This window comes from Garra rufa, chromosome 18 (genome assembly GCF_049309525.1).
Source record: "Garra rufa chromosome 18, GarRuf1.0, whole genome shotgun sequence".
Taxonomy (NCBI): Eukaryota; Metazoa; Chordata; class Actinopteri; order Cypriniformes; family Cyprinidae; genus Garra; species Garra rufa.
The window spans coordinates 6,539,685-6,557,611 of record NC_133378.1 but is presented as its reverse complement, the minus strand read 5'-3'; the positions used below and the strand labels follow the sequence as shown (position 1 = coordinate 6,557,611).

The following is a 17,927-nucleotide window of genomic DNA, read 5'->3' as shown; positions in this document are numbered from 1 at the left end:
TACGCTCGCATGAGGTGGTTTTTTAGGCAATTTGAAAAAGGATTATTTCGCAAAACAGCAATGGAAACATTTTTTTCGCATTTACAGGACACAATATAGCCAAAATCCCACAAAAATCCATTGCCATGGCTTATCGCAAGAGGAAAAAATTACGTTTCAGTCGCATAACATCGGTTAATGGCAACGCCGTCATTTCGCAATACTTTTTAATCGACATCTATAAAATATTGCCAGAGTTTTGCGCAATTTTGCAATGGAAACACGCCTAATGAGCACCAAATATTTGACAGTAGCTGCGTTTTCATTACCCTTTAAATTGCACAAATTAAAAAATATGCCTAATGGATATGTGTCAATTGCGCAAAAACTACCATATATCGCAAAAAAGTTTTTACGCTCGCATGAGGTGGTTTTTTTAGGCAATTCGAAAAAGGAATATTTCGCAAAACAGCAATGGAAATGTTTTATTTGCATTTACAGGTCACATTTGATTAAATGCAGCCAAAATCCCACAAAAATCCGTTGCCATGACTTATCGCAAGAGGAAAAAAAATTACATTTCAGTCGCATAATATCGGTTAATGGAAACGCCATCATTTTGTAATACTTTTTAATCGACATCTATAAAATATCGCCAAAGTTTTGCGCAAATCTATAATGGAAACGCGCCTAATGACCACCAAATCTTTGACAGTAGGCACGTTTCCATTACAGATTTGCGCACAACTTTGGCGATATTTTATAAATATTGATTAAAAAGTATTGTGAAATGACGCCATTTCCATTACGTTCCAAACATAATTTTTTCTCTTGTGATAAGTCATAGCAATGGATTTTTGTTGGATTTTGGCTATATTTAATATGAATATGACCTGTAAATGTGGAAAAAAACCCGTTTCCATTGCTGTTTAGTGAAATATTCCTCTTTCGAATTGCCTGAAAAGCCACCTCAAGCAAGAATAAAAACTTTTTTGCGATATATGGGAGTTTTTGCGCAATTGACGCGTTTCCATTAGGCGTATTTTCAATTTGCGCAACTTAAAGACAATTCGAAAAAGGAATATTTCGCAAAACAGCAATGGAAATGTTTTTTTTTTTTTTTTTTTTTTCGCATTTACAGGTCACATTTAATTAAATATAGCCAAAATCTCACAAAAATTTGTTGCCATGACATATCGCAAGAGGAAAAAAAAATATGTTTCAGTTGCATAATATCAGTTAATGGAAACGCTGTCATTTTGCAATACTTTTTAATCAACATCTATAAAATAGCGCCAAAGTGTTGCGCAAATCTGTAATGGAAAGCACCTAGTGAAAAAAACACACACAGACCAAATTAAACCCTGTGGCTCCTGATGATACATTGAGGTCATTATTTACATTATTTACCTCTGGTCCACCACAACTTTCAACCAAAGTCCTTTTAAGACAAGTCATGTCACTCAGCGGCCATCTTTGAAACGCCTCTCGGGCATCAAAGTGCAGCTCCTATCTCTTTGAATGGGGAAACATCAAATTCTCCAAAACTGTTCGCCAAACTTATGATTAAATTTCATATTTGAAATCTCCAAAGAAATCCAACAAGAACTGCCTCATAAATATAGTTCCTTGTGCTTGAATAGCATTAAAAAAACGCTTATTTTTCCGGCTAGATGAGCCAGTGCGCATGCGCAGTACTGAACGCACGTCTTAGAGCGCCGGCTGTTTCTATAGCAACCGGGACTTCTAACAGCAGCTGCAGTGACGCGCTGACTTTACTAATCAACTATTGGCTCTTTCACTAAGAAGGCGGAGCTTCGCGGCCATGATGACCGTTTCATTGTTCCCCATTCAAAACTACACGAGTGACAACGTGATCTGCCATCAGTAACGTTAGATATAGGAGCGTCCCTCCTTGTTTACACAGTGCACAGCGGCTACTCAAAATGGTAACTACTTGTGCTCATCCTGATTCTGGCAACTGATTAAAAACTAAAAGATTACGTTTCCTTGTGCAAGCTCATACGAGAGTGTTGACTTTTTACCGACTACATTGCCAGAGTACGTTGACGCGTCACGTGACAAACCACAACGGTTTTAGTTAAAAAAAAATCTTTTTGTGTTCTACTTTAGAAAGTCATCTACATCTCGGATGCCCTGGGGGTAAGCAGATAAACATCCGATTTTAATTTCTGGGTGAACTGTTCAAAAATAAAGATCATTTCCTATGTTCAACGGTGTGTTTTTATTCATAGGAAAAGAGATTTGGATTTTAGGCGTCAACAATCAGGCAGTGGCGCTTTAAATACGTGCATCAATTTCATGGCTTTGAAAATATGATATAAAATCCAAACGAGAATGCCTTTTGTTTTTAAAGTTCACTGTAGTGAATATAACATGTATATATTCATTGTATATTTTGGGCTGAGGGGAAACGGGAAAAAGAAGCATCAATGAATGTAAAATCTACAACATGAAACGCCTGTAATCTGAGTTTGTTTCATCAGCTGTCTCAGACAAATTTCTTTCTCTGTTTTCTTTCATATCAAGTAGTTAGAACCACTCAGTGTTTTTCTTTAGCTTGGCTCTGGCTTTGATGCATTTTCATTGTGTTGTGGATAAGCGAGTGTGTACATCATGGCGTATGTACTTTTGTGAGGCAGGAAGGACGTTACGATGTGGATCATTGCGTCATTCTGCTCTGCACATTCCGATAGATGATTTTACGTTAGTTCGTCTGAGCCTTTGTCTGTCCGTTCCCCTGTTATTCGAACTTCACTGACTGCCTGTTGCTTTTTCAGCCAGGATATTAAGCTAAACGCCCAAGAAAATGTGTAAAAACTCCACTTTCTTTCTTTGTAACATTTTCAGTGTTCAGAAAGCATCATCATAATAATCCTACTATTCAATACAGCTGTAACAATCATACGATTCTCTTTACAGAACTCTTTCGGCTATGTTTAACTGTTGAGGTCTTGTCATTGTGTCAAGCCATTTCTTTCTATATTTTTATTGTTCTTTGGTTGAAATTTGATGCATGTCTTGTATCACCTTTGTACTATCTTGCTTTATTGGAACCATTATTGTTTTTCAGAAGTTGACAGTGACGTGTCCAGAGTTGAGTGAATGAACGAGAGGATGAAGGTATTTCTGGTGTTGACTTTTAGTTGGTTGGTTGGTGATGAGAGTGTGATTGAAATAAACATGGATTTCAGAAAGATGTTTGATTGGAATGGTTTTTTCTTCTTTATTTGTGCAGGTTTATGTGTGTTAGTGCAGGTCTCCAGTAGATGGTCCTAGAACATCTTTTTACATTTCATTGAAATTACTTAATGTTTCCATAGTTAATATACACAGTACCGCTCAAGTTTGAAATGCATTTATTAATAATAAAAAAAAAAACATTATATGAAAATATGTTAAAATGTAATTTATTCCTGTGATGCAAAACTAAATTTTCAGCATCATTACTTCAGTGTCACATGATCCTTCAGAAATCATTCTAATATTATCATTAAAACATTTATTCAAACATTATAAATTATAACATTATAAATGCCTTTACTGTCACTATTGATCAATATCCTTGCTGAATCAAAGTTGTAAAAGATTTTACTGACCTCAAGCTTTTTAAAGCAATTCTTTGCCCAAAAAATTTGCTGAAAATGTACCCTCAAGCCATTCAAGATGATGAGTTTGTTTCTTCATGGGAACAGATTTAGAGAAATGTAGCATTCCATCACTTGCTCACCAATGGATCCTCTGCAGTGAATGGGTGCCGTCAGAATGAGAGTCCAAACAGCTGATGAAAACAATAATAATCCACACTACTCCAGTCCATCAGTTAACATCTTATGAAGTGAAAGCTGCATATTTGTAATAAAATCCAAGCAATTTTCATTTCAAACCATTACTTCCAGCAAAATATGAGTCCATAACCTACAACACATCTTCCAATAAAAAGTTGTCTGAATCAGGAGAGAAATATGCACAGATCAAGTGCAATTTTCTAAGTAAAAAAAACAAAAACGGTTCTGAACAAATATGTCAGTGGATTTTGACATGAGGAGAACAGGAGATATTAATTATTTTTAGAAGTTAGTTTATAAGTTAAAATGTGTTTACAAAACACAAATTTACAGAAAATGTACTCATCCCCTTGTCAAAGATGCTCATGTCTTTCTTTTTTCTTTCTTTCTTTCATGTGTTTTCTTCACATTCAATTTCAGGATTTCTTGCCATATAGTGGACTTCTATAGTGTCTGCGAGTTTGAACGTCCAAAATGTAGGCTTAAATGTCTCTAAACTATTCCAGTCAAGGAAGAGGGGTCTTATCTAGCAAAACGATTGGTTGTTTTCTAAAAAAACAAACAAAAAAAAAAAATTACATACTTTTTAACCTCAAACGTTTGCCTTGTGTAGGTCTGTGTGAACTTGATTTTTCTTCCATTTCAAGACAGAAAACTCCAATCTCATTTTTTCCTCCAACTACAAAATCACCCTACATCGCTGTTTTACCTTTTTTTGTAAAGGCCACTTGACCTTCTTTGTTTGTTCACTTTGTAAACGCTGGGTCGGCGATTTTGAAATTGGAGGAGAAAATAAGACGGGAGCTTTGGTTTAAGACTGTCTTAAACCAAAAAAAAGTTCACACAGATCTAGACAAGACGAGTGTCTGAGATTAAAAAATTACTGTAACTGTTTTTTTTTAGAAAAAAAACAAAACACGATCGTTTCACTAGACAAGACCCTTCTTCCTTGGCTGGGATCGTTTAGAGCCCTTTGAAGCCACATTAAACTACATTTTGAAAGTTCAAACTCGGGGGCACCATAGAAGTCCACTATATGGAGAGAAATCCTGAAATGTTGTCCTCAAAACACAATTTCTTTAGAACTAAAGAAAGAAAAACATGAACATCTTGGATGACAAGGGGCTGAGTACATTATCTGTAATCTTTTCTTCTGGAAGTGAACTACCCCTTTATTGATAGGCTTGTTTATTACAAATATGAAGCTTTTCACTTCACAAGATGTTAACTGATGGACTGGAGTGGTCTGGATTACTTGTGATGTTTTTATCAGCTCCTTGGACTCTCATTCCGACGGCACCCATTCACTGCAGATGATCCATTGTCGAACAAGTGATAGACTGATAAATTTCTCCAAATCTGTTATGGTACAAAAACAGCATTTACACTTTGGATTGCCTGAGGTTTTCAGCAAATTTTCATTTTTTGGTGAACATTTTTTTTTTTGATGGTAGTGTATATATAAAACACAACTCAGCTTTAAATCAACACCAGTCGTGATTATAATCATTACAGCTAATTTCTGATTATGTTTGGCCATGGAAATGTTACCAGTAAAACCGTTACTGAAACAGGTAAATAAAAATCTTTTTATAAAACATAAATGGTTACTTCTCATATACTTCAACAGATTAACCCTTGAATAAGGTATAAAATATTTGCATGAAATGAGCAATTCAGTCATAATTGTTCCCCACTGATTACTGCAACCTTTCATAAAACAAATGCCACGTATAAAATGAATCTCAGAGATGATGAATTCTCCTGATGTTAGCCGTATATCAACCTCTGGTCCAGTGGGTGGTGCTGTAGTTCACACCAGCAGTGGGTTGTCCAGTACTGCTACTCCTGCAGCCACACCTCCATCTGCATGCTCTGAGCTCTTGGTTCTCAGCAGGTGGCCCACGCACTCATTTAACACCATGTCTTTGCCTTTCCTGTGTATGGAAAAAGCTGCAGTTATTTGCTGTAACACAGTGAATTTTAAAGGGATAGTTCACCCATCAAAATTCACCCTCATGTCATTCCAAATCCATAAGACCTTTGTTCATATGTGGAATACAAATTAAGATATTTCTGATGTCACATGGACTATTTTAACAATGTCCTTACTACCATTATGGGCCTTGAACGTGTCAGTTGCATTGCTGTCTATGCAAGGTCAGAAAGCTTTCGGATTTCATCAAAAATATCTTCATTTGTGTTCTGAAGATGAACAAAGGTCTTATGGATTTGGAACTATCCCTTTAAGATGTTTGTAAAACAAAAGCAGATAATTTGTTGAAAAATAATGATCCCACCTGACGTACACTCCAAATGCACCCAGTTCACTCAGACAGGAGTTCAGTTTCAGAGGAGCTCCTGGCCTGAGCAGGTAGTTCTGGACTGGGACAGGCTGGATCTTGTCCATCAGGATGTAAGCCATCCTCTCAGAGGAGTTCTTCAGGTTCTCCAGTACTTCACAGATCTCATTGCCGTAAATGTTGTTACCTATGGCATACAGTAGGAAGTCTTTGAGCTACTGTTTGTGAGATATATGTGTGTACACAACACCGGATGTGACTTGTGATACTCACCACCTCCCTCCCTCTGAGGCTTCAGCACATACTGATCTGGATTGGCCAAAGCCATTGCTACGGTTTTATCACCTTCTTCTCCCTGTAGAAAAACAGGTTGATCATTTAAAATGTAAACCTCTTTGAAAAGTAAAAAAAAATAAATAAAATAAAACTGTTTTTGCTAAGTTAAAAGTCAAAAGTTTACATACACCTTCCAGAATCTGCAATTTTTTTTTAATTTTTTAACCAAAATAAGAGGGATCATACAAAACGCATGCTATTTTTTATTTAGCACTGACCTGAGTAAGATATTTCACATAAAGAGTTGTTTACATATAGTCCACATGAGAAAATAACGGATGAATTTCTAAAAAATAACCCTGTTCAAAAGTTTACATACACTTGATTCTTAATACTGTGTGTTACCTGAATGATCCACAGCTGTGTTTTTTGTTTAGTGATAGTTGTTCATGAGTCCCTTGTTTGTCCTGAATAGTTAAACTGCCTGCTGTTCTTCAGAAAATCAATCAGGTTCCACAAATTCTTTGGTTTTCCAGCATTTTTGTGTATTTGAACCCGGAAAGGGTTCAAATACATAAAAATGCTGGAAAACCAAAGAATTTGTGGGACCTGAAGGATTTGAAGAAGAGTACGCAGTTTAACTGTTCAGGACAAACTCATGTCTCATGACTCATTAACAACAATCACTAAACAAGAAAGAAAAAAAAAAAAAAAAACAGCTGTGGATCATTCAGGAAACAACACAGTATTTAAAAAATAATTTCATTTTCATGACTTGAAATAATTACAAATGAAAAAAATGGAACTATATGCTGCTGCTGCATTAACAAAGTTGTTACTCTACCATGTCCAGGGTGTACAGCCCAGCGAAAGTGGCCCGAATCTGAGCAACCGTTTCAGGTTCGTCAGGGAAGAAACGCTCCAGAACCCCCGGCCGAGCCAGTTCCTGCTGCACTTTCTTCGTCCCAGCGAGATGGGTACTAATGTCCGGACACTTCACAGCCAGAGAGCGCTCCATCATCAGACGGGCCTCCCAGCTCTGAAACATGCATCAGGTTATTGGTTTCATTCCCAGCAAACACCTAAAACGAATTATTTCTGAGAAGAATCTTTTTTTTTTTACTATGGAAAAAAGATGTCCTCACCTGCTCGGAGGTGTAGTTTTGGGGCATGTATCCGTTACGGAAATAGACAATAGCGACCTCGTGACCATCTCTGCAAGTTGAATAGAAAAATGAGTCCTTTATTTTTGTTATTACATATTGTTATATTATTACAAGTTGAAAAAAAAAAATTAGTTGTCATAGGTAATTGTGTTTATATGGCAAAACATTGCTGTCATTCCCGAGTATTCTACAACGCTAATATTAGTGTGTTTACAAATGGGAAATGTGTAAATCATAAACACTCACACAAAGAGCCTCCTGCTCTCATCCAGGGATCCAGTTCTGCAAACATCTTCAAACTGTCGTCTTATTACAGGAATATTTCTGCACATATAAAAGAACAGATCATCACTTCAGTCCCTAGTAAGCTCTTGTTTGGAAGAAAAAGTAACTGCGATGGTTTGCTTCACAAACAACACTAATAAATACGTTGGTCACACTTTATTTTATACTAACTATTAACTACAACTTTTGCCTTAATAAACACCTAATTTGCTGCATATTAAAGGGATAGTTCTCCCAAAAATGAAAATTTGATGTTTATCTGCTTACCCCCAGGTCATCCAAGATGTAGGTGACTTTGTTTCTTCAGTAGAACACAAACGAAGATTTTTAACTCAAACCGCTGCAGTCTGTTAGTGATTTAATGGCAGTGGATGGGCACCAAACCTTTAAAAGTAAAAAAAAAAAACATGCCCAGACAAATCCAAATTACACCCTGCAGCTCGTGACGATACATTGATGACCTAAGACACAAAACGATGAATGCTGAGCTGAGCTGGACATTGTTGTGTATCAAAGGTAAAACATTTTATAATTACTGTTCAGTTTCTCGATTGTTTCGTGTCTTAGGTCATCAATGTATCGTCACGAGCCGCAGGGTGTAATTTGGATTTGTCTGTGCATGTTTTTTTTTTTACTTTCAAAGGTTTGGTGCCCATTCACTGCCATTAAATGACCAGACTGCAAAGGTTTGAGTTAAAAATCTTTGTTTGTGTTCTACTGAAGAAACAAAGTCACCTACATCTTGGATGACCTGGGGATAAGCAGATAAACATCACATTTTCATTATTGGGTGAACTATCGCTTTAACAGTTAGTAAGGTAGTTATGTTCAGGTATGAGATAGGAGGATTAAGGGATCTAAAACTTCCAGACTTCCAGAACAAAAATCTACAGATAATGTACTCATCCCCTTGTCATCCAATATGTTCATCTTTCTTTCTTTAAAGAAATTATGTTTTTGAGGAAAACACTTCAGGATTTCCTTTAATATAATGGGTATGTATGGTGCCCCCGAGTTTGAACTTCCAAAAAGCAGTTTAAACGCAGCTTCAAAAGGCTCTAAATGAGCCCAGCCGAGGAAGAAGGGTTTTATCTAGTAAACAATTGGTTATTAAAAAAAAAAAAAAAAAGACAATTTATATACTTTTTAACCTTAAATGCTCATCTTGTCTCATCTCTGCGATGCGCTTGGTACAGTTAGGGTATGTCGAAAAACTCCCATCTTTTGTCTTCAACTTCAAAATCCTACAACGCTGTTTTACCATTTTTTTTGTAAAGGCCGTTTGATCTTCTTTGTATGTTCACTTTGTAAACACTGGGTCGGTACTTCTGCAGCGATGTAAAGCAATTTTGAAGTTGGGGAAAAAAAGGGGCTTGGAGTTTTTCAACTGTATTGACCCGGATCGAAAATAACCAATCGTTTCACTAGATAAGACCGTTCTTCCTTGGCTGGGATCGTTTAGAGCCCTTTGAAGCTGCATTTAAACTGCATTTTGGAAGTTCAAACTCGGGGGCACCATAGAAGTCCATTATATGGAGAGAAATCCTGAAATGTTTTCCTCAAAAAACAATTTCTTTACGACTGAAGAAAGAAAGACATGAACATCTTGGATAACAAGGGGATGAGTACATTATCTGTACATTTTTGTTCTGAAAGTGAACTAATCCTTTAATATGTGCTTCATAAGTACTAATAAACTGTTGATATGTTAGTAATATGCTTGCTAATAAGAAACTAGTTAATAGACAGAATTGGTCCCTGAAGTGTTACCAAGATGTATATTAATAGCAAATTTGTTTAAAACAGCATTATATCCATTACTAATGTAATAACACTAATGTAGTTACATAGTAATTATATAGTAACTAATGTAATAACTTGACACTGAATCCTGATTATAGCAAAACTATCAGAATACTTACCTTTTCCACAGCTCATTCTCTACATATCGATGATCGTAAATATTCCTCTGAACATTCTCGACCAGAAACATAACCACTGCCCTGTACAGGAAAACATCATGAGTGATTCTGATTACAAAAGTAAACACTTACAAAGCATCATGTGACTGCAAGACTAATTTTCACAATCGAGTTTTCAACCTATTAACTTACAGTGTAATTAAACTACAGTTCAAAAATCTGTGATTAATCTTTTCACTGATAATTAGAAATGTTTCTTGAGCATCAAATCAGCATATTAGAATAATTTCTGAAAATTAAGCATTTTAAGACACACCTTTCAGATCCATAGAGCTCCCAGGCTTTGGCTAAACCTTTGGCCAGACCTGCTGCTGGGTTGTTGTCGAGCACATTTTTACTCTCCTCTGACAAGTTTGCGACTTTCAGAATGTGCCTTTCAGGAATAAAATAAAACAGTGTGTCAACATAACCTTCACTGTACTAAACATCACACATCATTCAGTGATGAACCAGTGCTGTTTGTAGCTTTAAATTTATCATTCAGCTCAGACTTACCGATGGACGTCCGGTGTCCGTGAAGAAAGACCACCGAAACTTGCAGCAATAGTGTTGATTTCAATCTGCTTCAGGGACGTCCCACCATCTGGACTGTGGTCCAACATGTAGTCTGAGCGATTCAAGCCCACCACTATTGACTTGGGGAAGATATGAGCTATAGTTTAAGTAAATGTATCTTAAAAACTTACGCAATAGCATTAATTTTACATTTATAAGGAGTGTATATGGAAGAGGAGATGCACTGTTGATACTGTACACTACTAGTCAAAAGTTTTTGAACAGTAAGATTTTTAATGTTTCTTAAAGAAGTCTCTTCTGCTCACCAAGCCTACATTTATTTGATGCCGATTACAGTAAAAACAGTAACATTTTGAAATATTTTTACTATTAAAAATGGCTGTTTTCTATTTGAATATATTTTAAAATGTAATTTATTTTTGTGATCAAAGCTAACATTTCAGCTTTAGTATCACATGATCCTTCAGAAATTATTCTAATATGCTGAATTGCTGTTCAAGAAACATTTATTGTTATTATTATTATTATTATTATTATTATCAATATTTAAAGCAGTTGAGTAACAGTTACATTTTTTCAAGATGGAAAGATCCAAAGATCAGCATTTATCTGAAATAAAAAGCTTTTGTAACAGCATGCACTATACTATTCCAAAGTTCGTATATTTTTATGGAGGAAAGAAATTATAGAAATTAATACTTTTATTTAGCAAGGATGCTTAAAATTGAACAAAAGTGATGATAAAGAAGTTAATAATGTTGCAAAACATTTCTATTCCAGTAAAAGGTGTTTTTCTGAACTTTCTATCCATCAAAGAAACCTGAAAAAATTCTACTCAGCTGTTTTCAACATAATAATAATAAATATTTTTGAGCAGCAAATCAGAATATTAAAAATTATTTCTGAAGGATTGTGTGACTGGAGTAATGATGCTAAAAATTCACAGGAATTAATTTAATTTTAAAATATATTCAAAAAGAAAACTGTTATTTAAAACAGTAAAAAAATCAAAAAAAAAAATCACAATTTTACTGTTTTTGCTGTGCGTCAGATCAAAATAAATGTAGGCCTGGTGAGCAGAAGAGACTTCTGGTGGTAGTGTACATGTACCACCATTTAAAAAGTTTAGGGTCTGTGAGTTTCTATTAAAAAATGTTTGAAATAAGTCTCATATACAGTGGGTACGGAAAGTATTCAGACCCCCTTAAATGTTTCACTCTGTTATATTGCAGCCATTTGCTGAAATCATTTAAGTCCATTTTTTCCTCATTAATGTAAACACAGCACCCCATATTGACAGAAAAACACAGAATTGTTGACATTTTTGCAGATTTATTAAAAAAGAAAAACTGAAATATCACATGATATTCAGACCCTTTGCTCAGTATTTAGAAGAAGCACCCTTTTGATCTAAAACAGCCATGAGTCTTTTTGGGTTTTTCACACCTGGATTTGGTGATCCTCTGCCATTCCTCCTTGCAGATCCTCTCCAGTTCTGTCAGGTTGGATGGTAAACGTTGGTGGACAGCCATTTTTAGGTCTCTCCAGAGATGCTCAATTGGGTTTAAGTCAGGGCTCTGGCTGGGCCATTCAAGAACAGTCACAGAGTTGTTGTGAAGCCACTACTTCGTTCTTTTAGCTGTGTGCTTAGGGTCATTGTCTTGTTGAAAGGTAAACCTTCGGCCCAGTCTGAGGTCCTGAGCACTCTGGAGAAGGTTTTCGTCCAGGATATCCCTGTCCTTAGCCCGCATTCATCTTTCCCTCGATTGCAACCAGTCGTCCTGTCCCTGCAGCTGAAAAACTCCCCCACAGCATGATGCTGCCACCACCAAGCTTCACTGTTGGGACTGTATTGGACAGGTGATGAGCAGTGCCTGGTTTTCTCCACACATACCGTTTAGATTTGAGGCCAAAAAGTTCTATCTTGGTCTCATCAGACCAGAGAATCTTATTTCTCACCATCTTGGAGTCCTTCAGGTGTTTTTTAGCAAACTCCATGCGGGCTTTCATGTGTCTTGCACTGAGGAGAGGCTTCCGTCGGGCCACTCTGCCATAAAGCCCCGACCGGTGGAGGGCTGCAGTGATGGTTGACTTTCTACAACTTCCTCCCATCTCCCGATTGCATCTCTGGAGCTCAGCCACAGTGATCTTTGGGTTCTTCTTTACCTCTCTCACCAAGGCTCTTCTCCCCTGATAGCTCAGTTTGGCTGGACGGCCAGCTCTAGGAAGGGCTCTGGTCGTCCCAAACGTCTTCCATTTAAGGATTATGGAGGCCACTGTGCTCTTAGGAACCTTAAGTGCAGTAGAAATTTTTTCGTAACCTTGGCCAGATCTGTGCCTTGCCACAATTCTGTCTCTGAGCTCTTCAGGCAGTTCCTTTGACCTCATGATTCTCATTTGCTCTGACATGCACTGTGAGCTGTAAGGTCTTATATAGACAGGTGTGTGGCTTTCCTAATCAAGTCCAATCAGTATAATCAAACACCGCTGGGCTCAAATGAAGGTGTAGAACCATCTCAAGGATGATCAGAAGAAATGGACAGCACCTGAGTTAAATATATGAGTGTCACAGCAAAGGGTCTGAATACTTAGGACCATGTGATATTTCAGTTTTTCTTTTTTAATAAATCTGCAAAAATGTCAACAATTCTGTGTTTTTCTGTCAATATGGGGTGCTGTGTGTACATAATGAGGAAAATGAACTTAAATGATTTCAGCAAATGGCTGCATTATAACAGAGTGAAACATTTAAGGCGGTCTGAATACTTTCCGTACCCACTGTATTATTAAAATGTGTATATTTTAAAAAAAATCTGTTTTTGTCATTTATTCCTGTGATCAAAGCTGAATTTTCAGGATCATTACTCCAGTCTTCAGTGTCACATGATCCTTCAGAAATCATTCAAATATGCTGATTTGCTGATCAAAATTGTTTTATTATTATTTTTGTTGTGTAACATTTTTGTGAAAAAAAAAAAGATTTGTTTTCTGGATTTTTGATCTTTTGTTTATATAAATGTCTGTACTGTCACTTTTAATCAATTTATTTCTTGCTTGCTGAATTGAAGTATTAATATATAAAAAAAAAAAAACTTTGAACATAGTATATTATAAACAACAGAAGCAAATGTTCTTAACGAATATTTTTAATTAATGAACAAACTAATGGTAAGTGATTATACCTGGGGATGATTTTCCTGCTGAACTTGTTTGTATAAGTTAAAAAGTCTTGCTGTAAAACTGTCAACTTTGATGGTGCTGTTGAAGCAAAACAAACAAACAAAAAGATTTAGATGGATCAGACCACACCTAAAGTATTAATAAAGTTTGAATTAAAGGGTAAGATGTCATTTTGATGCCACTAGATGTAATAGCAAAAATACTGGCGGAAAGGAAAGGTCCTATACTCATAATTTGTTCTCTGCATTTAACCCATCCAAGTGCACAAACACATCAGTCTGTAGTGAACATACACATACACATACACACACACACACACACACACACACACACACACACACACACACACACACACACACACACACACACACACACACACACACACACACACACACACACACACACACACACACACACACAGAGAGAGAAAAGTAGGGCAGGGAATAGTGCAATGATATCATACCTGGCTAGAGTTTTCTCTAGGAAGGCGGGATTTTGGCTGACCAGGTCTACCAACCTGTTAAATTGTGTTTGTACTGCCAGTGCCTGATGAAAAACCGCTTTGGGCACCGGTGTGGGAAACAATGTGAACGGTGCATAACTCACTACCTGTGAACAAACAGATTTATTTGGCATGCATGTACACAATCAAAAACCTTCAGTCACTCCCAATTCTTTGAACAACGGGTGATTCAACAAGGCAGATCTAATACTCCATAATCCAGAAACAAAACATGGCCGCAGGATAGACAGAATTCCAGACATGACTGTGAATTAACTGCACCTCTGTGACTAGATGTCAGTCAGCGTTTCAAATCATTTGTTATATGAATCAATTTGAGTCTTTGATCTGGATTAGGTCAACAGTGCTACCAGAGGCATTTCCTGTAGGTTACACTGTGCAAAATTATTTCTATAAAGTTATAAAGTTGTAACTAAAACAAAGACTACTGGAGTACAATTCAGTGTTACTTGCTGATTCGTTAATTAATTGTGAAATGTAGCAATTACATTTTTGCTCTGTACATATATACACACAAACATATATAAAATCAAACCAAAAGTTATTTAGACACCAGATATTTTTTTTTTTACTAGTGGGTGCAGGACATTATAGTTAATTTATAGTGAGGATAGCAAAATAAAGAAAACTGTGACATATTATACCCAAAATGTCTTCATATAGTGGACTACCAGTACAATTTATAAAAAAAATTGGGACCAAACATTTTATTTGACACTTTGACCTGACCAGGTTTTGTTAAATACCTTTGTATCAAAGTTATGACATTATCAAGATGAATTTGTTGTGACAGTTGAACTTTTGAGGTTTTGTTATTTTTTACTACCATTTTCTAAACTATAGAAAATAAACCGTTATAATTTGAGAAATGTTAAAGGTGTCTAAATAATTTTGGGTTTGACTGTGTGTGTGTGTGTGTGTGTGTGTGTGTATATACAGTGGACAAAATAATTATTTGATCCCCTGCTGATTTTGTAAGTTTTCCCACTGACAAAGAAATGATCAGTCTATAACTTTAATGGTAGGTTTATTTTAACAGTGAGAGACAGAATAACAACAAAAAAAATCCAGAAAAATGCATTTTAAAAAAAAATTATAAATTGATTCACATTTTAATGAGTGAAATAAGTATTTGACCCCTTCGCAAAACATGACTTAGTACTTGGTGGCAATCACAGAGGTCAGACATTTCTTATAGTTGACCACCAGATTTGCACACATCTCAGGAGGGATTTTGTCCCACTCCTCTTTTCAGATCTTCTCCAAGTCGTTAAGGTTTTGAGGCTGACGGTTGGGAACACGAACCTTCAGCTCCCTCCACATTTCTATGGGATTAAGGTCTGGAGACTGGCTAGGCCACTCCAGGACCTTAATGTGCTTCTTCTTGAGCCACTCCTTTGTTGCCTTGGCCGTGTGTTTTGGGTCATTGTCATGCTGGAACAGCCATCCACGACCCATTTTCAATGGTTCTCACCCAAGATTTGTCCTGTCCCCTTAACAGAAAAAAAAACCCAAAGCATAATGTTTCCACCTCCATGTTTGATGGTGAGAATGCTGTTCTTGGGGTCATAGGCAGCATTCCTCCTCCTCTAAACACAGCGAGTTGAGTTGATGCCAAAGAGCTAGATTTGGTCTCATCTGACCACAACACTTTCACCCTGTTCTCTGAATCATTCAGATGTTCAGTGGCAAACTTCAGACAGGCCTGTACATGTGCTTTCTTGAGCAGGGGGACCTTGCAGGCGCTGCAGACTTTCATTCCTTCACGGCGTAGTGTGTTACCAATTGTTTTCTTGGTGACTATGGTCCCAGCTGCCTTGAGATCACTGACAAAATCCTTCTGTGTAGTTCTGGGCTGATTCCTCACCGTTCTCACGATCATTGAAACTCCACAAGGTGAGATCTTGCATGGAGCCCCAGGTCGAGGGAGATTGACAGTTGTTTTGCGTTTCTTCCATTTGTAAATAATGGCACCAACTGTTGTCACCTTCTCACCACTTACTTGGCAATGGTCTTGTAGCCCATTCCAGCCTTGTGTAGGTAAACAATCTTGTCTCTGACATCCTTGAACAGCTCTTTGGTGGAGAGATCAAATACTTATGTCACTCATTAAACTGCAAATCAAAGTGTAACCTTTTTTTAAATGCATTTTTGCTGTTATTCTGTCTCTCACTGTTCGAATAAACCTACCATTAAAATTCTATGCATACACACATATATGTCTCTTAGAAATGCTAGTTTTACATTAGCCTGAGTTGCAATAGAAGGCAAATTAGTGTTGCCACCAGTGCAACTGGTTATTATTTGCATATAGTACATAATATTTTCATTATTAATATTATGCAGGGATATTTTTAAAGAACATGTCTTCTAGGCACATAAAACAGTGATGCACTCTTACATCAGGAGAGTTTGGCGTTTCTTTGGTCCGCATCAACACCCCATGTAAAAGTGCTGCGTCTTTTGCTATCTCCGTTATATTTTTGATCAGATTTTCATCTTTCAGGACGTCCTCCCATTTGACAGACATGGCAGAAAATCTACAATGAGAAGAAAACAAACTATAGTCAGTACATATGCTATTTTATGCTGTTTTTCATTTGTCAAACTTAAAGGAGTAGTTCACTTTCAGAACAAAAATGTACAGATAATGTACTCACCCCCTTGTCATCCAAAATGTTCATGTCTTTCTTTCTTCATTCGTAAAGAAATTATGTTTTTTGAGGAAAACATTTCAGGATTTCTCTCCATATAATGGACTTCTATGGTGCTCCCGAGTTTGAACTTCCAAAATGCTGTTTAAATGCAGCTTCAAAGGGCTCTAAATGATCCCAGCTGAGGAAGAAGGGTCTTATCTAGCGAAACAATCGGTTATTTTCTAAAAACATTATACTTTTTAATCTCTACACAGAGTACACCTAGAGCTAGACAAGATGAGCAATTGAGGTTAAAAAGTAGGTAAATTGTAATTTTTTTTTAGAAAAAATTAGATAAGACCCTTCTTTCCTCGGCTGTGATCATTTAGAGCCCTTTGAAGCTGCAGTTTGGAAGTTCAAACTCGGGGGCACCAAAGAAATCCATTGTATGGAGAGAAATCCTGAAATGTTTTCCTTAAACATAATTTCCACACGACTGAAGAAAGACATGAACATCTTGGATGACAAGGGGGTGAGTACATGTTCTGTACATTTTTGTCCTGACTCCTTTAAGATTTTTACTTAAAGTGACAGCCTGACAATGAGAAGAAATGTGAATTTTCAGGGACACATATTTTCTGATACATATCTTTGCTGTACTGCAGACTATTTCAACTAACATATCAACTATTGCATGATTATGTCAAGTTTATATTATTAAACTATTTAAATGATGAAACTTCTGCATTAAAAAGCATGTACACATGTCATTACTCGGACTTTGTACTGCTGAGGAAGGGGAATTGACTTAAATACGACTTTAAGAAGGTTCACAGATGAATGGACCTGTACACACTATACGCTGGAGTGATGTAACGTTTAAAATCATTGCACTCATCATGACACTGCACAAATGCACTGGAGAACATTTACAAACAGCACACTAGCTCATGTAGCTGCAGTTATTATGACCTACCTGATGTATTTGATCACTCCTGTGGCTCCTAAGGTCCTCGTTTACAGTGAGTTTGTATAATATTTAAGGGCTCAGTTCATCTACTCAGACTGAGATCAAATCGGCACTCATATGAACTACTTTCAGGCGTGCTGCTAACTGAAGTGTGGTGCTGTTCGTATCAATGGCTCATACAGAAACGATAGCCAATCAGTGGACAGAACGCTGATGACGCCAATGTTCACGTGCGCGCGCAGCACTGCATATCACGTCGTACTAAACCTAACAACTACGTTAAGTATTAAATAAGCAGTTTT

General features: G+C 36.7%; 1 protein-coding gene across 1 annotated transcript; it reads right to left on the bottom strand.

Annotated features, from left to right (window-relative positions):
• Positions 1–1,848: 1,848 nt before the first annotated feature.
• Positions 1,849–17,773, bottom strand: gss (glutathione synthetase). The gene is made up of 13 exons (XM_073823015.1): positions 17,632–17,773; positions 16,421–16,559; positions 13,960–14,105; positions 13,499–13,574; positions 10,296–10,435; positions 10,057–10,173; positions 9,741–9,821; positions 7,780–7,857; positions 7,513–7,582; positions 7,212–7,406; positions 6,365–6,446; positions 6,089–6,278; positions 1,849–5,725 (listed from the first exon to the last, which is right to left on the bottom strand). The coding sequence occupies exons 2-13, from the start codon at positions 16,547–16,549 to the stop codon at positions 5,602–5,604; spliced, it is 1,428 nt and encodes a 475-aa protein (XP_073679116.1). The 5' UTR covers positions 16,550–16,559; positions 17,632–17,773; the 3' UTR covers positions 1,849–5,601.
• Positions 17,774–17,927: the final 154 nt, after the last annotated feature.

Excerpts from the sequence above, each read along its gene's own strand:
- gss (XM_073823015.1), bottom strand. The coding sequence starts at position 16,549 with ATGTCTGTCAAATGGGAGGACGTCCTGAAAGATGAAAATCTGATCAAA. Across the intron at positions 7,583-7,779 it reads GAGAGCAGGAGGCTCTTTGT|AGATGGTCACGAGGTCGCTA; the intron begins GTGAGTGTTTAT and ends TTCAACTTGCAG. Across the intron at positions 6,447-7,211 it reads GGCTGTACACCCTGGACATG|GGAGAAGAAGGTGATAAAAC; the intron begins GTAGAGTAACAA and ends GTTTTTCTACAG.